Source organism: Neurospora tetraspora (assembly GCF_033439725.1).
Source record: "Neurospora tetraspora strain CBS 560.94 chromosome Unknown B0H65scaffold_2, whole genome shotgun sequence".
Classification (NCBI taxonomy): Eukaryota; Fungi; Ascomycota; class Sordariomycetes; order Sordariales; family Sordariaceae; genus Neurospora; species Neurospora tetraspora.
Genome location: NW_026944384.1, coordinates 6,220,082 through 6,243,486, shown reverse-complemented (window position 1 = coordinate 6,243,486; position 23,405 = coordinate 6,220,082). Strand labels below are relative to the sequence as shown.

General features: G+C 52.5%; 7 protein-coding genes across 7 annotated transcripts; 4 read left to right on the top strand and 3 right to left on the bottom strand.

The window, feature by feature from the left end:
* Nucleotides 1–7,258: 7,258 nt before the first annotated feature.
* Nucleotides 7,259–8,083, top strand: B0H65DRAFT_421421 (vacuolar segregation subunit 7-domain-containing protein; the record flags this gene model as incomplete). Its single annotated transcript, XM_062824339.1, has 1 exon — nucleotides 7,259–8,083. One exon carries the CDS (start codon nucleotides 7,259–7,261, stop codon nucleotides 8,081–8,083), a length of 825 nt encoding a protein of 274 aa, XP_062685302.1.
* Nucleotides 8,084–9,771: 1,688 nt separating this feature from the next.
* On the top strand, nucleotides 9,772–10,924 carry B0H65DRAFT_142535 (uncharacterized protein). Its single transcript, XM_062820952.1, has one exon. It carries the CDS (start codon nucleotides 9,895–9,897, stop codon nucleotides 10,438–10,440), a length of 546 nt encoding a protein of 181 aa, XP_062685301.1. The 5' UTR covers nucleotides 9,772–9,894; the 3' UTR covers nucleotides 10,441–10,924.
* Nucleotides 10,925–11,912: 988 nt separating this feature from the next.
* On the bottom strand, nucleotides 11,913–12,677 carry B0H65DRAFT_546991 (60s acidic ribosomal protein-domain-containing protein; the record flags this gene model as incomplete). Its single annotated transcript, XM_062829478.1, has 4 exons — nucleotides 11,913–11,959; nucleotides 12,042–12,177; nucleotides 12,290–12,367; nucleotides 12,609–12,677. 4 exons carry the CDS (start codon nucleotides 12,675–12,677, stop codon nucleotides 11,913–11,915), a joined length of 330 nt encoding a protein of 109 aa, XP_062685300.1.
* A 940-nt stretch (nucleotides 12,678–13,617) lies between these two features.
* B0H65DRAFT_142405 (uncharacterized protein) lies at nucleotides 13,618–15,574 on the top strand. Its single transcript, XM_062820950.1, has 5 exons — nucleotides 13,618–14,001; nucleotides 14,060–14,445; nucleotides 14,512–14,678; nucleotides 14,733–15,132; nucleotides 15,202–15,574. Exons 1-5 carry the CDS (start codon nucleotides 13,788–13,790, stop codon nucleotides 15,370–15,372), a joined length of 1,338 nt encoding a protein of 445 aa, XP_062685299.1. The 5' UTR covers nucleotides 13,618–13,787; the 3' UTR covers nucleotides 15,373–15,574.
* An 856-nt stretch (nucleotides 15,575–16,430) lies between these two features.
* Nucleotides 16,431–18,060, bottom strand: B0H65DRAFT_142492 (uncharacterized protein). Its single transcript, XM_062820951.1, has 4 exons — nucleotides 17,534–18,060; nucleotides 17,406–17,461; nucleotides 16,875–17,029; nucleotides 16,431–16,639 (listed from the first exon to the last, which is right to left on the bottom strand). Exons 1-4 carry the CDS (start codon nucleotides 17,812–17,814, stop codon nucleotides 16,565–16,567), a joined length of 567 nt encoding a protein of 188 aa, XP_062685298.1. The 5' UTR covers nucleotides 17,815–18,060; the 3' UTR covers nucleotides 16,431–16,564.
* Nucleotides 18,061–18,307: 247 nt separating this feature from the next.
* B0H65DRAFT_421486 (uncharacterized protein) lies at nucleotides 18,308–19,416 on the bottom strand (the record flags this gene model as incomplete). The annotated part of the gene is made up of 4 exons (XM_062824346.1): nucleotides 18,308–18,808; nucleotides 18,863–19,013; nucleotides 19,070–19,274; nucleotides 19,332–19,416. 4 exons carry the CDS (start codon nucleotides 19,414–19,416, stop codon nucleotides 18,308–18,310), a joined length of 942 nt encoding a protein of 313 aa, XP_062685297.1.
* Nucleotides 19,417–20,836: 1,420 nt separating this feature from the next.
* B0H65DRAFT_459711 (uncharacterized protein) lies at nucleotides 20,837–22,194 on the top strand. The gene is made up of 6 exons (XM_062826477.1): nucleotides 20,837–20,857; nucleotides 20,937–20,959; nucleotides 21,043–21,101; nucleotides 21,165–21,280; nucleotides 21,335–21,460; nucleotides 21,522–22,194. Exons 4-6 carry the CDS (start codon nucleotides 21,179–21,181, stop codon nucleotides 21,924–21,926), a joined length of 633 nt encoding a protein of 210 aa, XP_062685296.1. The 5' UTR covers nucleotides 20,837–20,857; nucleotides 20,937–20,959; nucleotides 21,043–21,101; nucleotides 21,165–21,178; the 3' UTR covers nucleotides 21,927–22,194.
* Nucleotides 22,195–23,405: the final 1,211 nt, after the last annotated feature.

The window sequence follows — 23,405 nt, the reverse complement described above, 5'->3', positions numbered from 1 at the left end:
GAAGATATATGTCTGTCACTCTTGTTCATTTCTCCTACATGCGTACCTACGTACGCTTTGCCTTGGGCGAAGTGCCCCCATACGCTTTCCACTAACCTGACTCGTCTCCGTGTCTGCTGCTCACAAGATCGAGAACAGTCTAGACGGAGTTCATGTCACCAAGGCTAATTCGACATTCTCCTTTCGCCTTTTCTTCCACCGATCTGAGAAACCCCAGGTCACACGTCTGCCTCTTACGGTAGAGGACAGAACATGCCTTGATATGACTTACCCCTTACAGTTGAACATCTCATCCGATGACCAAACCTATTCATATCAACCCTCTCAACTCCCTGAGTCGAATCCAGATAGACCGCCAAAGGAATGCGTGGGGGACTCTATCAAGTCCTTCAGTGAAACAGCAACCATAGAATCCTACCAGAGAGCTGTTAGACAGCGGACATCACACATATCCGTCTACCTACATATCAACCGACAGCTTCTTAGGTTCCTTCAAAGTCAGTCAGCAAGCCATTTCTCAGACGAACGACCCGATAGCCAGTGAAAAGGACGGGTTCCTGCGCATATGATCACATCCAGAAGCAGGGCGGATGGATGGTTAAAGACAGTGTATGGGATGATGTATGCGACTCTGCTGCTTGCTGCTGACATGTACATGACGAGCAGCAGACGCAGCAAAAAGCAGCAGTAGACCGGCAGTATGCAGCCGTGGAGGCGTTGTCGTTCAAGCGTCGTCGTCGAACGGGAGTCCGTTCCGTTGGGAGCAGCTATGTGGGGGGAAGGAAAAGAACGAGGAATGCTAGAGGCGACCTCTTTGACGGGATTGGGCCGAATCGGATTGGATATACATATGCAGTGTCTTTATGTAGGGAGATAGTACATACATATCTAATGTGTAAGTGCTCAAACTGATATGCAAGGCGGATCGACTGGACCCCATGACACGAACGGTTGTGCTGTGGTTGTTGAATCAAAGTTGCAATCCAGAGACACTGAAGAAAATCCCTTCCCACACCTTTACCACGTGTCAATGAATCGCTGGCATACTGCGTAAGATGGAAATAAAAGAGGCGGGGGTATCTCTTAAGATTTCGAGATATCCCGCAACTGTGCGCTTTGTCCGCTCGTTTTCTTGGTCCGGCTTACTTCGGGACGCGGCTTCAGGGACGGAGCGGACCATTCCTTCTGCCTGAGCCCTCTCAACTCTTGACTCTTGATCCTTGGTTACCCACCGAGGGCGTTACACCGCGAGAAGATGTCGTCAGCTTCAAGGTGGACCAGCTAAGATCCTATAAAGCCGTTCCTTTACGGCGTGGGTTACAGCCTTGCCAGCCCAACAAAGGCACGAGAGGGGGAAAGGCCGAAAGCCCTCAAATGGAAAGTCCCACGTAGAAATAGGTCCGTGGGGAAGCTACCCAAGAGAATGGGGTGGTGGCGTGCAGAGAGGCACAAGAGGGTGTGCCACCGTCCACTTGGCCGGCTGTGAGAGGCTAACCTCTTTTTCTTACGCCGCGTTTCCTGGGCCACCAGACACCAGTCGACTACTACCTTTAGGTGAGGGTTGCGGGGGGATGTGCTAAGGCTGTACTTGGTAGTGTAGTAGTAGTAATCGGTGTGATGTCGTGTGTTGTCTCGGGTGCTAGGTAGCCTGGGTAGTGTTATGGTGTTGTCGGTGCCCAAAGCTGGGTGAAGCTGGACCGGATCAGGAAGTTGTGCAAGAACCCTTTGAGTGAAGCTGTGTTTGAGACCCTGACCGAGTTCTAAGCCTCAATGGCCGCAACGGCCGCGATGGCCGCTCAGATGATGTGACTGAGTCTCAGATGAGCGTTGATCGGCGAGAGCAACGGCCGCTTGATGTCTTTGATATCAACCCGGGGCATTCAAGAGATCAGCACGCTGCGTCGAGTTTACCTTACCCGTACCGCAACACTGGGTTCAGGCGTCAAGCACAAGTCAGCATGTCAGGCCACGCCAGGCCAGGCACCCGAGCTGTCCTTGCCCGTGTCCCTCTTTGTGTTGCCCAACACTGACAGTAAAGAAGTGCCGGCGTCAACCGTCCGTGATCAAGGTCAAGGGATGTCGTGGCTGAATCGGTCCTAGTTTGTAACAAACCCGGAGAGATGATTCCGCTTGGGATCGAATGTTTGTGTGGACCAGAGAGGAGCCAAGCTCTTGGGGGAATACATGACAAGAATAACACATCGGGGTGCGAGGGGTGTTGCCCGTGGAAGCACAGCATCGGAAGCGAAGGGAGATTGTCTGCATTTGAACAACAATACCGTACCTCCGCCAATGCGCAATCTGTTCCAATCTAGTCCACATCAACGGTCAAGTCTCCGGTGAGCGCTTGGGGGAGCACAACAGGAGGGACATGTTTCCCATGATGAGCGAACCAGCAAATGGGAAATTCGATATAAAGAAGGTTGGGTGGTGCGGATGTCATGGAAAGAGGTAGCGTGCTAACAAGTTTCGAAGAAACGACGACACCCTCTCACCAAAAAAAACACCAAACACCAATATCAGGGCAAGGCAGGCACAAGGTCGCAACCGTGACAGGCAGGACAGGACAGACAAGAAAAAGAAATGGGAGAGGGACAGTGAAGGCCACCCACGCGAGTCCGGCCTGTCGGAAGGGATGTGAGAGACGTCATCGATCGAAGGGAGGAAGAGAAAAGACCGACCCGAGGAAGGCAACGAAAAGGTCAGCCGAAGAAGGAACTTGAAGCCTGTGCCTGTGATGACTGATGACAAAAGGAAGGAAGCAGAGAAGGAGGAAGGAGCCGTCAACCGTCGACGGAAGAGCCGAAAAACGGCCAGGGGCAACTCGGGTCGGGTGCGGCCGATGTTGATGGGAATGTACAGTCACCTGTGGCAGGCTGGTGGGTACCTGGCACGCCGCTCCGGCCATCACTTTTTAGCAGCGAATCCAAGAAAATCATCCGGCCCCCGCGGTACCCACTCGTGCTCCGGATGTACCGTGTCCTGCACGCACATCTGACACACATGACGGATGATGGACGCTTGGCTCCATCGCCAGGCCCTGGTCATTTTTGGAGGAAGGAATGGAAATGGAAACTCGGTCCATCTGGAGAAGAATTTTTCACTCTGGATGTGACTATGACCAATTTCCGATTTATAACGGAAGGAGGCATTGCGACATTTTTATGATGGCGGTCGATCAGGGGAACCGAACTCCAGGTATTCCAACTCTGGAGGGTAACCTTCATATGGACGGGTATCCGATCTGGGTGTACATATCCGGAGAATTAGACCAGCTCAGGCACCGAAGTGAAAGTGGAAAGGCAACCTGGAAAAAAGAGACGACGGAGGCATCATCAGAGTTACCATCCGTCCGGCGGCGGCGGGACCTGAAAATGCGCACGCCGCAAAAAGATCTTTTTTCCTTTTTTATGCAGTAGTCCGAATAAGTACCCGGACCCGGTAGAGGTAGCTGGCAGTTTTCCCGCCCCTGGTTTACTTCTCGTGGATTCTATTCTCGTTCGTGTGTTTGATAATCTGTGTCGCCATAAACATCCAGCTGAGACACTTTTATTGTTGCTCTTTCACTGTCCCATTAATCAGGAAGAGAACCATCAAGGTACAAGTTTGGGTTGACAAGAATTCAGGTTCAGCGTTGGTCCCCGCATAACTCTTGTGCATGTGCACACGTAAAGTGGAAGAAGCAGCACAATGCTCGTTGGCAATCACTTTGCACACACAAGATAGAAAAACTCAACAAAATCGGTCATCAAAGGATTCGCCTTCAGATGATATGAGTGTGGAAAAGAGATTTCAGTTCTCGCTGACAATGAACCAACAGGATTGGAAGAGGGTAGTGGCCCTACATACTGTCGCATTAGATAGCGCTAACCAAGAGCTGCCTAGCAATGCCTAACAGACGTGCGTGCGTGCACAAGACGTATGCGGGCCAGGGCATGTGCTTTGCCGTCTCTGATTGGCCGGATGTGCATCGTTTCTGTCGCATAAGGTAAGGCCGCAACAAGGCGTCTTTCAATGCACTATCAGCACAGTATGGCGGTTTCTACATTTATTAGGTAAACGGACACCTTCACCAATGGTCTGGGCCATGGTCACGGTGGCCCAACAGAAGGACATCATCCACTTGTTCATTCGTGATCGTGAGGTGACGAGACTTCAATCGTGAATGGACTGCCTGGGAGTGACTAGATGGACAGTGCCAGTGGGTACTCGTCAGGCCTGTAATGGGAATAGTTAGCCGACAACCTTTGAAGTCCCGCGCAGACTGCCTGTACTCTGGTTGCTGGTTGCTCTTGCCATCATATACTCTTTCCAAGTTTTGTTTTCGTCTCGAGTTTCCAAGTCTCCGAGCGTCACCTTGTTCAAGTTGTCACTTTGCTTGTCAGTGTCATCCCATGTTCAATCCAAACTGTGCTCTTGTCATATGCCAATTGATCAACAACAACACCTCTAGAAAAAGTCAGCGATAACATCAGTTCCCCTAGAACCTTGTTGGGTTCATCTGCGCCGAGCTTAACTCTTTTTTTCTTTGTGCATGCGCCCATCATTGCCTGGATCGTCTGGTTACATCAAGCGGAAGGCCGTTGCTCGATTAGTTATATCCGCCCGTTGACTACTTGTTTGGTAGTAGAGGTCCCGGTCCCTCCACTGATCCCGATCACAACTCCCCAGCATCATCGATAACCGAGCGACTGTCCTGCTTCCCGTCTTCTCCCAACAACCACCACCACCTGGCTGAGCCCGAATCCATACCACGAATTAATCACACCTCTGTTGCGACATTGCGTGCGACGACAGAACCCCCGACTGTCGATCCGGACATGACGCCTCGTCCTTCTCCCTAGCAATTGTAGCTAATATCACATCTTTCGGAACACTCATCAAACACTGTTCCTGGCTTGGTTGGCATGTGTGATCCGAAACAGTCCCCATCCCTTCCGTCGTCGGTCTCCCTCTGCCTCCCAGCAGCCGGCTGCCCGCCGTCAGTACAAACATGGACAAATCACCAAACATAACGACTTCGACGAAGCGGTCCCAGATCCCGACTACAGCACCTGCGAATCCCCAAAAGACCGTGACCCATGCCGGCCAGCAGGCGCATGCGCAGGCACAGACAGCCCCGTCGTCGAATCCACTCCCCACGCTGTCCCGCGAATCCACTTCCAGCTCCGCGGCGACCGTCAATCCCAGGACCGATTCATGGCCTTCCAAGCTGACTTCGCAGACCTCGGCCACGTCTGCATCCTCCGTCTCCCGCGCTTCGTCCGTAGCTCCCTCGCCCTTTGCCTCGCGCGAACCCTCTCCCACGAGACCTCTCAACCGCGCACACACTACCCATAATACCACCGCTGCGTCATCGCGAGCGCCTTCACGCGGACCTGCTGCTGGTGGTGCTGTCCCTCGATCGCGCAACAACAGCCTCCAGGATCCCAGTCCTTCGAGATCCACGAGACCAGGCAGCATATCCTTGTCTACGACCGGCTCAAGAACGCTGTCGTCGGCCACAACGCCCACCTTCCTCCCCGCTGCGACGGATCGGAACGTCAATGCGCCCGCACCCCCGTCCAAATCGCCAACTGCTCAATCACAATCACATTCGACTGGTGGCCAGGATCCTTTAAAGTGGCCCGTGTCCTCTAGACTGCGATCTCCTCCACCCATCCTCACCAAGCCGCCAATCCTCGGTCCGCCCAGACGACAGGATCAGGCTCCAGACATCTCTCCTTCCACCGCCGTTCAACGACAGACACCGTCCTTTTCCGCCTCAGAATCTCAGTCGGACACAGACGCGGACGATCTCACTCCAACCCAGCCCGGGGCAAGAACTCCCGTCCGCGCTGCGGGAGGGAGCACGTCCATCCTCGAGACTGTCCAGGAAGTCAGTCCGTTTGGTTCTCCGAGAGCCTTTGAGCAGTCAATGGAGGAAAAACTGGGTCACAGGCTCATGTCCGAATCGACCGTACCATCAGATATTGGTGAATTCTCTCGTCAAAGAGAACTAGCGGGAAGATCGAATTCAATCATGACGGAAAGCGGAGCGGAAGATGCTACCCCGATCGAGGCGGTCCGCCGAAGCGGATCGACCAGTGCGCCGCCCCTGACGTCAAGGCAGTCGAGCACATCAGTCCGGCCACCTGCAAAGGGCAAGCTCGGCGAGGGTTCTCAACAGAGCATGACGGTAGAAGCCGAAACGGTCACCTCGATCCCCCAAGTCGCCCTCGCGCCAGGAGTAGGAGTGCAGCCTTCAAGTCTCAGTCTGCGCACGAAACCCAGCACGGAAACGATCCGCCCCCCCAAGAAAGAAAAGAAGAGGACGGCACGGAAGCAACCCAACATGACATCTGGCACTGGTGAGACAAATCAGTTCATTTTACAGCCACGGCTTCGGCATCATCAAGCTACGAGATCAGTTTCCTCGGCTACCGAGATGTGTACTTCGCCAACGAAGTACCACCATGGTCCTCCGCCGCCTGATGAAGCCAGCAGGCACATATTTCCTTCTCGGTCTCCCGAACCACGGAGCCAGAGTTTTGTAATTCACCAAGTGAGCAACTTACTGACTAGACATCGCCCAGCATCATCCAAGGCCGACATCTTTGAGGCAAAGGTAGCGAGCGCAATTGAGGAAACTAACTCGTCAGACTCGGACGAAACATTTGTCTACGACTCCAACCCTCCCGACCATCCCAGACCACCCCGTTATCACTCTAGGACACCGAGCGCGGCATCAATAGTCAGCCAGCTGAACCGTACTGATATGCGCTCCATCCACCCCGCAATGATGAACCAGGAACAACCTATCGGGGTAAAGCGAAGCATGAAGTTTGTGAATTCTTACAATCCCAGCATTAACGAAAGTGTTGGCGCCGAAGAGGACGGCAAGAGCACAACCGGGAGGAGCACAGCAGGATCAGCCAGGGGAACGTCAGGGCGACGCCATCACTATGGCCGATGGGGTCGCAATGGGGGAGGAAACGGGCATCCGTCGCTATTCGCCGAACAATCACCGTTCAGCGGAGCTATAAACTCGGGAAACAACAATTCACGACAGTCATCAGGTGTTAACAGCCCCCGATACTTGAGCCGGAGCAACCTCCATGCTAAGAGCAGCCGGGGAACGCATCTATCGGTTGGTTACGATCTCGACGACAATACTACTAACGCCGACGACGAAACCACGCCGTTGATACAGTCTGGAACAGTACGATCATCACGGTCAGCACGGAGTCGGAGGAACGGCTTGCACTCGCTACGGTCCATGGAATCGGGCACGTATCGACAACCACCGTCCTTTTTGAATCGGTTCGCCAGTTGCCTGGTCTTGACAGTGATGTTATTGCTTGTCGTTTCGGGAGCGATCGGGTTCATGTTTGCGACGTCCCAGCCGCTTACCGATATCGAGCTAATATCGATGGACCATGTCGTTGCGAGCGAGCAGGAGTTGATGCTCGACCTCACGATCAGGGCGAAGAATCCCAATGTGGTGGTTGTGGTGGTGGATGCGGCGGATATCGAAGTCTTTGCCAAGTCGCCGCATGCTGGCACCGACTCGGAATGGTATCGGACTCACCCTGGCGACATGCCGCCTCTGGAGAGCAGCAAGGAAGAGGTACGAATAAGCAAATCAGGAGATCTAGTCAAGATCCTAGACGACCCGCCAAACGACCAACCGCCCGAGGAATCATCCCCCAATATGCGCCTCGGCACCATCACAGGCTTCAACAGCGCCCTGACCTTCGAAGGCTCCTTCTTCCACCAGGGTCTGTCCACATCTATGGGTGAAGTCCGTCTGAAGAACCCCGGCAACGTGACAGTGGGCGGAACTGAGAGGTGGGAGCGTATCATAGCGGATGACTTTCAACTCATCATCAAGGGTGTGCTAAAGTATACCCTGCCGCTGAGCCAGAGGGTCCGAACGGCTGCGATTTCGGGGAAGACCACGGTCAAGGCGAATGCGGCCAATGATCGGGATCCAAGGAAGCCGCCGGAGCAAGCAAAGCCGATAGAGGATGTTGGCGGTGGCGGTGGGAGAATTGGAGGTGATGATAACGACCACGATGACGTTTCTATTTCCTTTCAATGAGTTTCTGAAAGAGGAGGGACCAATGATAGAGAACTAAGTCCCCTTCCCTGAACAGGGGCAATACCATGACATGAGACGAACTCGATACGAATCTTTCTACTGGTTTCTTGATAAACAAAAATCAATACCCACTATACACTACACTACACTGCTGCTCAACGCAGACTACACATTTTCCTTTGTCGGAATATCTTTATGAGGGGAGCAAGCAGGCACTATCACCTTTTCTCCCTCAATCCATGAGGTGATGGTCACTTCATCAGTTCATCACTTCATCCCTGTATATTTCTCTCTGAGCGTCGTTCAAGTTGCATAGCATCGGGGCATCATCTGTGGTACGGGTTGTATGTATGTATGTTATCTCTTCATCTTGTTTCTGAGCGTTTATGTGCGTGTTGGTGATGATGGTGATGATGTTGATGAAGTGTCTGTTTGTGGGCGAGGTACGGTGACTTGGGCAAGTGATGACCATAACGAACCAACATGAGCTCTTACTCCGCTGTCTTTTTCTTTATCCTACTAGTATCTACTTCATATTGGGACCGGATTGCAAGAAGACACGGCAGGCGGGCAGGCAAGGGGAACTATTCTAGAAAGGAAGGAACAGGGGACTTACTACAAAGATAAAGAGGAGGAACTTAAATGGAATAAAGGGAAAGAACAAAACAGGGATAAGAGGGGGAAAATAAAATGACAGGGGGGCAGTGGAATGGAAGGAACGAAGAGAAGGCAAAAATACAGGGGGCAAACACAAAGAGGAAGGAAGGAGCAACCACGACATGGAAGAGTTCTCATTTCGGACTGGAGACGGGGAGTCTTCGCGAACAAATTGGAATTGATGCGAGAAGCCGGGCAAGGATGGAGATACCCAGGCAGGCAAGTAAAAGCACGGAGCCGGAGAGTCGAAAGACAAATGGAGTCGAGGTATTACAGGCATGAGTTGAATCGTTTTCTACACTATTTATCGGATTCAATGCTGCCTCCTCGTGTATCACTGTGATAACTTCTTACCTCCGAGTCAAAAGAGGCTGTCGAACTTCCCCCCAACAAAAGCTTAGGAGGATTCAGCAAGGCCTCTCAAGCCCAGCCGAAAAAGACATGGATATATCGAGAATACTTACTTGCGTTTGATACAGAAGTGCAAAAAAAGGAATCCGCAAACAGAGTACAGCCGGCATGTGGAATCTGCGCATGAAAATAAAGACGAGGAGGGATGTTTCTTTTGTGTTACCGAAACTAACTATGGGTGAAGGTATGTTTGCTCATCCGCATTTTCTTACATACCCAGGGTATAATAGCAGGGACATGGATGGCCACATGGGTTTCGCATCATGATGGAAGCTCGCATGGGAAGCGGGAAGAAGTATGGCTTGGGCAAGGGATTAGAGGCTTGGACAAGGGATTAGACGAACTCATGCAATGTGAAAGAGTGACGACAGGATGGTGGGAATGAGGGAATGTGGCTTTGTTGCGGGATGTGCTGGAGTTGATTAACTTTCTTTTTCTCTTCTTTCTTTTTGCTTGTAGGTAGTCTCCTCCATTTGGCCTTGTATGTCTTTGCCATTTATCTTAGGTCCTCCTCGCTCTTTTGGGTTTTCTCCCATTTGCGTCTTTTTGCTCTTGTCTCCTCATCCTACTCTTTAGTAAGGAGCTGGACCAAGTCCGTCGGCAATCATCGACATCAACGCTGAGATTCAGTTCTCACTACTTACTGAACAGCCCTATACACTTCGATCTCAGCCAATCTAGGTCTGCCCCTCTCAAGGCCTATACCAACACCCCAAGCCAAACCCATCCAGAAGAACAACCCAATGCCCATCATCCCCTCCTTCATCCTTTCTCTTATCCCTTCAAACTCCAACTCCAACTCCCAAAACCAGAACCACTCCTCCTCAAGCCCAAGCTCAGACCAAGACTCAGACATCATACCAGCCGGCACTGTCACTATCCAACAAACCTTTAACAACGGGCAACAGATCCCCCCAACCATCACCGAGCCTCTCAACATGGTGGTGCCCATCACCAAACTCAGCATGAAACCCCTCAACGCAGAGCCCCCCAAAACGGAACCCTTCCCATCTGTTGTTGTTGCCCAGCCGATGGAGATCACTTCGGCCCCTTCGGCCCCTGTCCCGGCTGCTAATGCTAATGGCACTGCCAATGCTTCAACGGCGCCACCAGAAGCAGTGTCGACGGGTGCGGGGACGGGAACGGAGACGGAAAAGGGTGTGAAGAGGTCACAGTCCAAGAGACTTAGCAAGAACCCGGGCCCGGGCCCGGGCGCTAGCAAGAAGAATACGCAGGCGTATAATGCTTTTTGGAGGAAGTTGATTGGGATTACGCCGAAGGGTGCGTGATAAGGGGAAGGGGAAGGGGAAGGGTAGATAGAGGTGGGGAGGGAAACGATGGGGAGAGGGTTTGAGTACTTGTGCAAGTAGGCTAGGGTCGGTGGGATAGGATTTAGTCCGTTCGGTGTGTATTTTATTGTGCAAAGAGGGCTGGACTGGACTGGACTGGACTGGAGGTAGAGACGAGTGTGGTGAAAAGATTTTTTGGCAGTATGGCTGATGTATAACACCGAGTACAGGGAAAGAAAGAAGAGGAAAATAGAGGAGGAGGCTTAAGGATGGGGAGATGTCGAAGAAGAGGCGGGGAAGTTGTGTACGATCTAGAATACTGTGTAGGGTCGGGTAAGCGTGGATGGATCATGAACGGTTTCCTTGATGGTTCTCTTGACGGTGACTAGATAGATGGTCGACGTCATTGACTTCTTTCCAGTCATTATTTCCTGAGCAATCGGGCTCGTTTCTCTATACCTACGTATGCATAAACAGCATTGCCAAAGTAGAATGGATGTCCACGGCGAGTTGTTTCAGAATATGCTTTCGTTAAGCCAGTCGGGTGGCCGAGTGTCTTGAGAGACGAGATGACTAAAGTTGTGGTCGAGCCCGGTTGGTGAACTTCCCTTATCTTATCAAACACTTAAACCCACATCTGAGATTGGCGGAGAGTACTTCAGGTAGGCTTTGAAAGAGTTATGTTTCGAATCTCTCGTGAAGCAGGGCGACAGAGGATGTAGTGATGAGTGACTCTGGTTATTCCTGGAGTCTGTAGTGTGGGTAGCCTCAGTCCGCTTATCTTATCGCCAGGTACACTGATAACAATCGATAAGATCTACGTCTGGGATGGCGCATCTGGGGATTCACCTGGGAATGGAGTCATGGCCAGCAAGGTGCACACAAGGCTGTGCGAAATCAAAGTGAACGCGAACTTGAGCGCGTCGCAAACGGAGGTTGTGTTGAGAAGTCGGGGTGATGTCCGGGTCTCAAAGGCCAGTCGTACGAACGCGGTTGAGATGACGTCGTAAGTCATCGCAAAGTAAACAAACACGAATCGTAAACACAGCGTAAGTTGGAATCAGCAACAGATAGTTTGCCCTATCTGCCTTCTCTTGAGTTCGACCGACTCGTCTTCCAAAACAGTAAACATGAACCTCAGGTCCGGGTATCAAACAGCTGGGGGAGCGTTTGTGCTCGATGATCAACATCCGGGTGTGCTGTCGGATCGTAGTCGGATGTCTGCTGCGGTGGAAATCCGTCGCTTCAACAAATGGAGAGCAAGCTTCCAAGTGTGTTTACTTCTTTTGCTCAAAAGCGCATCTTCATTGTCCATGTAAAGCTACGCCGATGAACCGGACCCCTGATATCATAAGCCTCCCATAACCGTAGTCGTATGTGCGAGAAACCGTCGCAGACCCATGCAAGCTTTGGAAGAACAAATTGGAAACGAGAGGTCATGACCAAACCAGAAGAAAGCCCCCTTTCTTCGTTTAGTCGAAGAGACCGAAGCCCATATCCTCGTCGGACTCCTCCTTCTCTGTAATGTGCACAACGCAGGTCAGTATCTGGCAGCAGCAACGGCCCCGGGAAAGGGCTTGGGAGTAGATGATTCCACATACCCTCAACCTTCTCCTCAGCCTTCTCCTCAGCGGCGGCACCACCAGCGGCAGCAGCGCCACCGGCAACGGGGGCAGCGGCGGCACCACCGGAGCCGACGTTGGAAAGGAGGTCCTTCACGTCCTTGCCCTCAAGAGCCTATTGTCGCAAAAGAGACTCCAGTCAGTTTATCGTGTTCTTCGCATTTCCCAAGATATCGTTCCTCCTCTCGGAATTGGGTCCGTTGTCGTCGTCGGTGGTGTCATCGTACCTTGGCGAAGAGGGAAGCCCAGATAGGCTCGACATCCTCGATCTTGGCAGCCTTGATGAGGGTCTGGATCTTGTCGGCCTATATCATGCGAAAACGGGTTTGGTCAGTCAACGTTGTTCCTCCCCATGCTTGTTCATATCATGATTGTTCCTCCACTCCATTTGCCCCTCCTCCCATATTTCGTCATTTGTCCCGGTCGTTGAGCGCATGTCGAGTAATAACGGTGTGTACATAGCGCGCGGGGACGCGTCCTGAAAGTGCCCCAATCCCAAAATCCACCCAAACTCCAAAACATCGTGTGCATTGGTCGCAAACTCACAGTGATCTCAACGCCGTCATCGGCGAGGATGAGCGCCGCGTAGGAGGTAGCCAGCTCAGCAGTAGACATTTTGATGGTGTTGATTGTCGAGGCGCAAAGATGCTGAGTCTCGGGAGGGCTGTTCGATCGTGGGATGATGTCCAAGCTAGATATTCGCGGAGAGGGAAATTTAATTAGTTGTGGGCAATTCAAAAAATGCCCTCGGACCCTACAAAGCTGGGCAGCTGGCAAGCGACTGGCAGCGTCTTGAACGCCAAGACTTTTTGGGCTCTCTGCCTGGTCTGTGCACGCTTGGAGACTGCAAGACAGACAGCCCCACGATGTCCAAACAAGCGGTTCGCAACCCGAACCCGAAGGTTGGTTTTGCACTGCACGTGCTGGCCTTGCCGTCGCACTTGTACCGGATCGGGACGACTGATGTTCCCCAGTTGACCATGGCCTGGAATTTGGGGAAGCATTTGGCGCCCAGCCTTGCCAAGACGAGTGGTCGACAAGCTTCCCGCCAGGCCTCGACCCTTGTCGGGAGTGCTGCTCCAAGAGCCCCACCATGGAGCTCCTTCGCCCCGCCACCATTCATGCACCCGGGCCACTGACGTCGCCGCTGTGGATTCGGGGCGCCATAGGCCTTCTCCTGCCGTAGCGGAGTGCCTGCCGACATGCCCGGTGCTGTAGGAGAAGCATCCATCTGCATTTCTGGCAACCAGCACTCCAGCAATTCCGCAAAAACCAGAAGAGATCAACAAGGGAAAGAGCGCGCGAATCAGGAGGCAGCGTTCGTCAACAAACTACACTATTTGCACTTGTCTCAAGTTTTTGGAATCATCCCGGGGCCCCTTTGACAACTGCTTGGAAAGGGGAAACAGACGCCATCAACCGGACGACAACTTCCAACCCGCACTCTGTCTGCCATTGTTGAGGCGCATTACCCCTCAGATCAAAGAAAGCAACTTGAACAAGGAACCGCCGTTTCGAACATTCCCTTGCTCCAGCAACACCAGCCTTTCCCAATTGCTTGGCTGCGTCTTTCTCTTCACAACAATCCTTTAATCCCGGGTCTGCCGATCAACCAACATCGACCCTCGAACGGCATCCAAGTCAACGAAAACGAGCCACCTCTGACATCGCAACCGTCTTCACCGACTTTTACCCATAAACACAACACACACACACATTGCGACAATGGAGACTCCGGCAATGCCCATGCCGAAAGATGAGCGGGAACAAGCTATTCTCGACAAGCTCTCAGCCATCCGCGACCAGCTGCTGCTTCTCAAGAGAGACCGAACAAAATACATCCGCACTCAAGATGTAATAGTACACTATGATGAGGTTGTCGAGCAGGTCAAGGAGCTCAACGAGATCAGGAAAGGGGAGAAGGTGACCGAGACCAGAGGTATGCGCATTTCCAAAAAGCTGCCCATTGAACAAAGAGATCTAACACAATCCAACAGTCGACAGAGTCCTCGAAAGCTGCCTGCAGCTCCTCTCCCTCTTCTTTATGACGATCGGCCGCACACAAGAAGCCCCCGCGGCCTACGCATTGACCTCGACCATCAAGCGATTACTCGACCACCTGACCGAGGCCGACCTCTACTCAGCCAAGGACCTGAACAGCATGGCCCACACCCTCTCGCAGCTCGACAAGGTCATGACGGCCACGAACCCCTCCCACTCGCCCTACATTGTTGAGCTTCTGGCCAACCGGCTGGAGCTCTGCCACAGCTCGCTGGCCAACCTGAAGAAGAGGGTGGACGAGCTGCAGGATCCGCTACAGAGCATGCATGAGAGGCTGATTTCCATACTACGGTCCATGTCACTTGCGAACACCAAGGCGAAGGTAAGGACGCACAAGGGCGAACGGATACGAGAATGAGGATGAGGGGTAAGCTAACAGGTTACACAGTTCTCGACATCGGAGGTCCAGAGGCTACAAGCGCAGGTCAAGGAGATTGACGAGTCGAGGGTGGATGGCAACTTTGTTGGGCCAGACGGTGAGGTTCTTCGCGGTAGCGAGAGGGTGTCGCACTTGGTGGATGTCTGCCTTAAGTGGTCGGAGATCGTTCTCGAGAGGTACGGACAACTAGCCCATACCATTCTGCCAGCCAGTCATTAACCCCCACCCAGGAAAGGAGTTATCCCCGAAGCCTTCAAGTCCAGGCACGAGCAGCTCGTCAGCATCCGCAACGAGCTCGAGAAGCTCTCCATCACCCAGGCCTGGTCTTTGCGCGAGACGGACCTGTACGACTTCCAGCGCAAGCTCGACCAGATCGATGAGAGCCGAGTCGATGGCAACTGGCTGGACGACGAAGGAAAGCCCGCCGAGCTGTACGTCCAGCGCACGCTGCTGTACCTCATCAGGAGGAGCTATGGCTACATTTACTACCTGATGATCTCGTCGGAGCCGGTGTCGGAAGCCCTGCTGCCCATCTATAACCAGCTGCAGACGCTGAAGCGGTGCTTGATCGAAGTGAAGGACTCCGGTGGTGTCAGCTCGGTTAGGGAGCTGTATCCTTATAGCATGAAGGTATGTTTGTCATTGTTTCCCCCCCAATTGTGCGATGGACACTGGGCAGTGAGTAACGTTGGGTTACAGCTTAACTCCATCGACAACATGCGCGTCGATGGCAAGTTCATGGTCGGCGGCGATATACCCGAGGGCCAAGGGAGCGTTAGCGCCTTGCTGGCTGAGTGCTACGATCTTAGCTACGAGTTGAAGGTGATGGCTGAAGAGATGGAGGGAGGGGAGAAGGACAGCTCGTCGTAATCAACCTGGGGCGAGATTTACATTGATATAGACTTGGGGGGCTTTACGGCATTTGGTATTCGGCGGTGGCAGTAGCAGTGCTACTGATAGTGGTTGTGGTTCTTTTCCTTCTATCTAGCGGAGTTTGCTTTTACTTATGCATCAGGGAATATTGAATCGATGGGGTTCACTATATCATTATTTGAGTTGCTTTCATTCAGGGGGGCGGGCTGGCCAGTCCGGTGTTTCCCGTGGCATTGGTTGATGTTCAAGCATATCTTCTCATTGTTAGAGTGGACGGGGCACACACAGGGGACTGAAGTGCTGGAGCAGAGTGTCTTCGATAAAGGGAGTCAATCTGTTTAGGAGCATTGAACTGGCATGAAGGGTTACCTAATACGGCTACGGCCCATGGCTTCTGTATGTTAAGTGTCTTGTCGGCGAGTCGACCGAGTGCTTCTCACAGCTTTTGGCTCTATAGTGCCGAGCTTATATACCTCTACTTCCAGTCGATGCTCCCGCTCCCCCATCGCAAACGCTTCGTTTTTTCTGTCACGATTTCTGTCATGGTTCCTGCCACCGCTCCTGTCATTGCTCCTGCCGCCGTCGCCCAGCCGGCACAACCTTAGTTCCCAATGGCAGACATCGGATGACATGACACTCGCCTCCCGCTCCGCGCCTTCCTAGACTGGACGTGGCCCAGGCTGCACCAGCGGGCATATAAGGTCCGTTACCTAGTCCCTCTACCACAACGGGGAGCCCTGTGGTCTCATGGCGCAGTGGTTACCGTTGATGAAAACTTAGCGCGGCGGTTTTCGTAGGTCTGCAGCTGGGGTATTGTCGTTCGTTCTACAAACCTACCTGGGCGACTTAGCTTTTTGTCTTTTTTAATGAGTTGGGGAATTGTTTACAATGATGGAAATGAGGGCTTTAGGTTTCTCTCTTTTGTTTTGGGGTTGTTTTGGGGGGTAGAAGAAGGGTTTGTTTGTTTGCATACTCGGCGCGATGGGTGCAACTCACCTCGTTCGAACTTCGAAATGTGATTTCCGAGTAGCACTTCGTTGGCCACTTGAAGACAGATAGATGCTGATGATACCAAGGAACATTCATTCATTGGCATGTAATGTAATCTTGTTTGTTTTGCTGATGATCTCTACCTACTTAACTCCAACTCCAACCCCAGCCAGCCAGCCAGCCAGCCAGCCAGCCACATCTACTGCTGCTTCTGCTGGAACTGCTGACCGGGAACAGGGAAGCGGAAGGCGCACTTGAAGGGCCACATCTGAGCCTGTTTTCCAAAAAATCATATCTCTGTTAGTATATCATCCATCCATTCGTTCGTTCATCCCTCGCTCGTATGTAGTACTTCCACCGTTTCCATCCTCAAGTGTAACGCAGGAATGATCTAACGTAGGAAGTGAAGTGAAGTGAAGTGAAGTGAAGTACAATGTTCAGAAGGAAGCAGGAAGGGGAGTAAGGGGCGGGAAGAGAGAAAGAGAGAGAGAAAGACTAGGTAGACATACGTTATCAACATCCCAAACACCCTTCTGGGCATAAACATCCTCCTTGAGAATCTGGATCACCTCCTCCCGGCTCTCGGCGAGCAGGACGATGGTGGAGCCGGCGAACTTGAAGGTCTTGGGGTCGTCGGAGGTGGGAGGTTCGGAGAGGACGGCACCTGTTTGAAGAATGGTGTTTGTTAGTTAGTTTATGTTTTGTTTGTTTGTTTCAATAGACTTGTACTTGTAGAGCGGAACTACGGATGGTGTGGGATGGGGGATGGGCAATGGGTTAGGTGACGGGTGCAGCAGGACTTGGGGCGGCTTTGGGTGGGATATGTTTGGCACGATTCAGTTCGTTGCTAGCTGATTGTCATGATGTTATGTTATGTGAGGTGAGAGAGAGAGAGTCTGGAGAGCTGGCTGGTAGGGTGATGCGGGTTTGTTTAGAGGGGTGACGTGACGTGTGGTGAAAGTGAAGCTGAGGTGAAAGTGAAGCCGAGAAGTATAAGGGAACTGAGGTAGAACTGAAGAGTCAAACACAAGAAAACCTACCGCCCATCTGAAGAACCCCATTCTCGATATTCTTGCCGAGACCAGCAAAGTGGTCACTATTCATTCAAATGGTTAGCTCTATGTACTTTTCACCTTTTACCTGAATGATGAAGAGTGGTGCAACTCACGGGCGAACCTCCAACCTCTTCTCCCCGACACCCTCAAAGTCCGGCACGACGACGAGCCACTCAATCTTCTTTCCAGCAGCAGCAGCGGTAGCCATTGTTCTGATTCTTCTTTGGTTGAAGAAGTTGTTGGAGAGGATGCGGGGTGCGGGGTTGTTCGTGATGGTAGTTGTAGGGTTGAAGAATGTCAGAGTGGAGGAGGAGAAGAAGGGTCGGCAAAAGCGGCTGTTTAAGCTGCTGTGGAGAGCTTGTCCGAGTTGGAGGGTGCGAGATCGGGAAGCCATGGTGCGATGGGTTTGTGGTCTGACTTGTGAAGATGTACACTGGAATCTGGACGGGTACGTTCGGGTCAAGAGATGCGGTGCGAAAGAGGAGGGGTTACTATCGGATTATATCCGAGCCAAATGTTACTTCTAATGAAGGTCGAAGGGATTGGCTTTTGTTTACTTTGGCTGCCAGTTGAACTGCCGCGGAGGAGTATGGGGTAAATCGGAGATGGTGGGTCTAGCGTAGCGTGGGTTTAATGGTGGCCGTAAAGGTACCTACGACATTTGTAGATGTCACAGTTCGATCAACAATTACACAGAACAATGTTGATTTTTGCACTTTGTCTCTTTTTTTTTTTCATTAATCGTCAAGTATCATCGGCAACCAGCAACGCTTCTAGACGTATCCGTCTTTTCTTCAGATCTGTCGTTTCAACTCCGCTTGAGTTCATACCAAGACCATTCTATCGACCCGAGGTTACGTCCAAGGACAAAGTACCCTCCGTTCACTCTAAGAGACGATGAGCACTGCACTGGGAACCAACCCAGCCTCCTTCAGCGTCTGACCAAAGTCTACTCCAGCCTGCCACGTCTTCCTGGGGAACGTCGTCGAGAAGCTCGCAACCGGGACTCCGTTCTCCGCCTCCAACTGCTGAGCAAGCTCAAACAGCGTGGCATCCGCAGCCAACGTCTTCATCACATTTCCCTTTGCAGTTTGCAGCCTCAGACGAGCCTCGTTGTGGGAGGCAGCGGGCTTCGAAGCAGCCGGCGCAGCGGCAGCAGGGGCAGGTGAAGGGGCGGCCGGAGCTCTACCCTCACGAAGCGCCTTCGCTTCCTCCTCCTTGCGCTTCCTTTCGGCCTTGTCGGCCTCGATCTTGGCCTTGATGCGTTTCTTAGCCTCGAGGTCGTCGAGCTTCTCCTGGCGCTTACGGGCGGCTTCCTTGATCTGTTCCTTGCGGGCGAGTTCCTCCTTCAGGTCTTGTGTTTCCTTGGTAGCCTTGCGCTTGATTTGCTATACATGTTGTTAGCACGTTTGTAATGCGAACCTGGGGACGGTTGACCGTACCTCATTGCGCTTCTGCTCCTCCTTGTCAACAAGGGCCAGCCTTTCCCTCTTCTCCGCGAGCTTTTGGCGGAGCTCCTCCAGCCTTTGCTTCTTCTCTTCCTCCGTTAGAGGGGCGATCTCTTCGGTAGATTCGGAGAAGTCTGTGTGCTGACTGTGGTAGAGTTAGCTTGGTGCCATGAACAGGAACAGGACGGGCAAGAGACTGACGTCTTGGAAGCGTGGAAGGCGGCAAGATCTCCGTTCTTGAACCTCTTGCCGCAATCGTTGCAAACAAGGGACTTGGCGCCCTCGGGAATGGGGGAGCCGTCATCCTCTTCCTCGTCGTCGGCCTTGGCGGTAGAGGCAGCACCGGCTTGCAGCTCCTCCAAGGACTTGTCCTGGTTCTCCTCAAGCCAGTTGAGGGCTCCCTGCACTGCTAGTTGTTAAAATCATGTTCGCATCGCAGGGGTAGGCATTCGGGAGGACTGACAACCACCAGACTTCTTGACGGCGAGCTCGGCGCGCGCGCGCTCGAAGCCCATGTCGATCAGAACCTCGAGATCTGTTTGGCCCATTTTGATGCTTGTTTATTTGGCTGTTGAAAAGATATGGTCGCGACAGTGATGTGGTGATGATTAGGTATTTACGTCAGCGGACAGGACTGGTCCTTGGTTTTATAGTGCAGAAGACTGTTGTTGCTGGGAATAAAACAGTGGCAACCTGTAAATTGAGCGAAGGAGGGGTTCAATCAAAGATGCGAAGCTGTCAACAGTTCGGATAGAAGCAGATGGTACTGTTCCCTGTACCAAGACGTGGCGGCGGGGTTGTCAAAACTGGCAAGATGGACAAAGTTTCAAAACGAAAACTTTGACCTTGATTGTAGGCTCAACTTCTTGCTCTTTCAACAAAGTTCAGACTGTCCACCTCAATGTTGTCGTCGTCAATTAAGTGAACGGTTCGCGATATGGCCAGGCTGCCCGGGGCACGTCATTCAACACAACCCTTGTCCGTTGCTCTGACAGTGATGCTAGCGCTGCTGGCAGCTGAAATGACAACAAGTGACAAACTGACAATTGCCCAAATTGCAGCCAAATGACAGTCGGCGGCACCTGGCTTTTTCTGACTTTGACCCTTAATTTCAGTGGAGATACGTGGACCCCACGCGACAGCCCCAGGCCCGGCCAGCGAACATGGAATTCGGCTCGGGAAAGAGCTCCCAGCTGGAGCTTTTGGAGGTCTGAGGTTCTGGGGTTGGGGTCCAGTATGAGATCAGCACGGACCCATGCTCTTGGCTCGGCTGGGTCTTGGCTTCTTGGCATCTTTCCAGTCGCCGGGCGCCCTCCTGAAGTTGACAGCGACTCCAGCTGGAAACAGGCTGCTGCTGGCTTGTGTCCGGGTTGGTCTGTCCCAGCGCGCGTCGAACCGCCGTCACTGTTGAATGTCGTAACACATCATCGTCTTCGTCTTAATATCAGGTTCCAGCTTCTTGTTTGGAAGCAACACCTTACCACACCTCACAATTATCCATCGTACCTCTGGGCTGCTACCTAACACATATTCACTACGTAACATTGATTCTCCTTTGACGACGACAACTGAACTCCGAGGCCTCGCTGTTTGCGCCCGATAGATCCAGAATCGCATTGCCCTTGTCTGGCATATTTCGCAAACCCATCTAATACGTTTAACTCCATCCCCCATCCCTTTATTTCCCCCCCACCGGCACGGCCAATAATCCCCCGGCAACATTTCCTGTCTTCCCATCGCGAAATCCAAGTCGCCTTAGAATTTCCCAAACACCACCAAACCACCAAGAGTCCAACCGATCGCCAACATGTCCGTCGAAATCGATCCCCTCGAGCTTGGTTTCCGCAGTACGTCCCGTCGCGAACAGCACCACCGGCCCAGGTTCTCTAGGATCCTCCATCGTCTGACAAGAAATTAGGGCCCTTTACTGTGGAGGTTTCGCAGATCCTCAGGATCAGGAACCCCAACACCTCTCCGGTTGCCTTCAAGGTATGTGGACATCAAGACATAGACGCGTCTGTCGAGGTTGAGGATCGTTCGACACATGTGCTAACTTGCCCTCGTACAGGTCAAAACCACCGCCCCCAAGCAGTACGTTTCTTCCTCGGCAATGCGCCGTAGCGCAAACGAATCACCAGGCCAAAGATACAGACACTCACCAACACTCTTTTCAGATACTGCGTCCGCCCCAACTCGGGTCGCATTGAGCCCGGTCACGATGTCGAGGTTTCCGGTCAGTCCTCGAATTCTCAATACCATGTCCAACCTAAGGTCTCGTGACTAACTTCCCTTTCAGTCCTCCTCCAGGCCATGAAGCAGGAGCCGCCTTCGGACGCCCGATGCCGCGACAAGTTCCTCGTTCAGTCCGTTACCATCACCGGTGACAAGGAGTTCACCAACGTTGCTCAGATCGTGGGTATACCTCAAACACAGGAGGATGAACCAGCGCTGACAAATACGTCACAGTGGGATGGTGTCGACAAGTCCCAGATTCAGGAGAAGAAGATCCGCGTTCTCTGGCTTCCAGCCTTTGGAGAGGAGACCACGTCCCCCGTGGCTGCCACCCCTATCCGCCCCTCGACCTCGAACCGGGTACGTTTACCTTTCGCCTACCCCTGGCAACGGACGATCAAACTAACAATCACATGCGCAGGTTGAGGACACCCCCGCTCCTTTCACATCCCCCAGCGAGACCCGATCTTCGACGGCCGACGCCCGCGAGATCAAACAAGAGCCTGACCTCGCCGAGAACTTCCAGTCGACCGTTGCGGCCGCCGCATCGACAGTAAAGAACACGGCTTCCGACACGTATGAGGAGTTGAAGGAACAGTTGGCCAAGGCCCAGGCGACCATCGCATCTCTCCAGAATGACGCCGCCAGCGGCCTGAGACAGAGGAAGGCGGCTGTGGCTGACGCGGTGGGCGAGCAGGCGTCGAACGTACAGGCAACCGCCCAGGACCTGGCGCAATCAGCGAGGCAAGGCACGGAGGGAGTGCCAGTCCAGATCGCGGCGGTCCTCTGCTTGGTTAGCTTCCTGCTGGCCTATATCTTCTTCTAGTGCACGAACACCGGTCAATTTTCTGTCATCGCGAAGGCTGCCTCAGTACGCCTAGGGTTTCACAATACAACAACATAATCCTTTCCCGTTCTTTTTCATTTCTCTGTTTTCATATATCGCTTCACTCATTACTAAAAACTTGTTTTCCCTTTGTCGTTGTGGTGGATAGAGTGGCAGGCCCAGGGTGTAGGATCGAAAGCAGGCAGCGCAGGAAGGGGAAGACAGGAGAACAACACGCGTGGTCCAGGGTTCGTTTTTTTTTTTTTTTGCTCATGGAGAGGAGGTGAGGTGGATGAGCTGATGCGGGTCTCTTTGGTGTTATTACAACCGGTTCTGCATTTGCTCCGGGGCGTATAACGAGCGGCTATGCTATGCTATGCGAGGCTAGTAGGACTGTAGGATGAAAATACCAGCACTTGATAATATGCAGGGGGATCGACAGTCGTAAACGAGCAACTGTGTAGAGAGGTATTTTTACTACCTTTAGCCATGGGGAGTATCGGTATCCAAATGCCCTAAATGCAATCTTTATCCAAGTCCTTTCTTCCACTTATTGTCGGTTCACCTAGCTCTGACAGAGGTTCAGGAGCTATCTAGAAATCTCAAAACTTTGTTTCATCCTCAGTCTAGGTCTCTTTGCCTGTACACTGGCCCAAGACTCACAGTTACACAAACCTATTGTCAGTCATCAAAGATTAATACCTAACCACCTCCAGACAAAGCCCGACACCAGGCAGCGCCATCTTTCTCGGCAGTCCAATGACGATGAGACGGGAAGTCAAGCACTTGGTCATCACCTACCTGCTGCCGTGGACTAGGTATGCTATCGTCGAGTTTCGGGATTATTAACCGTCAGGACTGTACAGCCTTATAAAGAGCCTTTCAGCCCTATTGAAGCCACGGTGTAGTGCACCTACTGTACAACTACAGACCGAGAGAGCTCAGGACATGAGAGACTGAACAGTACATTATAAGCAATCATCTCCATTTTCTCCTACCGTTTCACTCTGGAAAACTCAAGAGAAAGATCTTTTTACTGATCGACGCTCCCGCCAAGCGAAGCAAGTCGAAGGTCAAAAGTCCGACGGTCACGTCACGTCTTGGCCTGCTCGTGATTGCCAAGACACAAGGGCATGCCGTTTCTACCACTCAAGCCGCTGCTCGTGGCGCTCACGCGGGAATATCGGCATGTCCATGTGGTTGGAAGTGAGTTGCCCTGTGGTGTCTGAGTGAGTGTTCAGTGGTCTCAGTTAAGGTCGGGCTGAGTAGAAGCCCCAGAGAGGCTGAGTTCGCCCAATGCCTCAGCCACTTGTCGTTGGACACCTCGACACTGAGACGCTAGAAGAGACAGGGGTTTTTAGAGGTGAGAGAGGGTCGAAGTGGTGATCTCCCGTTCAGCGAAATCCACACGATGGAGAAGATGGAAGAAACGGAATGAATGGTATTGGGTGGACGGGACTCGGGGAGAAGGGGGAGGAA

Bases quoted from the DNA above. Each gene is read 5' to 3' on its own strand.
- B0H65DRAFT_142535 (XM_062820952.1), top strand. From the start codon at position 9,895: ATGCCCATCATCCCCTCCTTCATCCTTTCTCTTATCCCTTCAAACTCC.
- B0H65DRAFT_142405 (XM_062820950.1), top strand. From the start codon at position 13,788: ATGGAGACTCCGGCAATGCCCATGCCGAAAGATGAGCGGGAACAAGCT. The intron at 14,002-14,059 runs GTATGCGCATTT...ACAATCCAACAG, and splicing joins GAAGGTGACCGAGACCAGAG to TCGACAGAGTCCTCGAAAGC. The intron at 14,679-14,732 runs GTACGGACAACT...ACCCCCACCCAG, and splicing joins TCGGAGATCGTTCTCGAGAG to GAAAGGAGTTATCCCCGAAG.
- B0H65DRAFT_142492 (XM_062820951.1), bottom strand. From the start codon at position 17,814: ATGGCTTCCCGATCTCGCACCCTCCAACTCGGACAAGCTCTCCACAGC. The intron at 17,030-17,405 runs GTAGGTTTTCTT...TTCTTCAAACAG, and splicing joins TGGGGTTCTTCAGATGGGCG to GTGCCGTCCTCTCCGAACCT. The intron at 16,640-16,874 runs GTATGTCTACCT...TTTGGAAAACAG, and splicing joins GTGTTTGGGATGTTGATAAC to GCTCAGATGTGGCCCTTCAA.
- B0H65DRAFT_459711 (XM_062826477.1), top strand. From the start codon at position 21,179: ATGAAGCAGGAGCCGCCTTCGGACGCCCGATGCCGCGACAAGTTCCTC. The intron at 21,281-21,334 runs GTGGGTATACCT...AATACGTCACAG, and splicing joins TCACCAACGTTGCTCAGATC to TGGGATGGTGTCGACAAGTC. The intron at 21,461-21,521 runs GTACGTTTACCT...TCACATGCGCAG, and splicing joins GCCCCTCGACCTCGAACCGG to GTTGAGGACACCCCCGCTCC.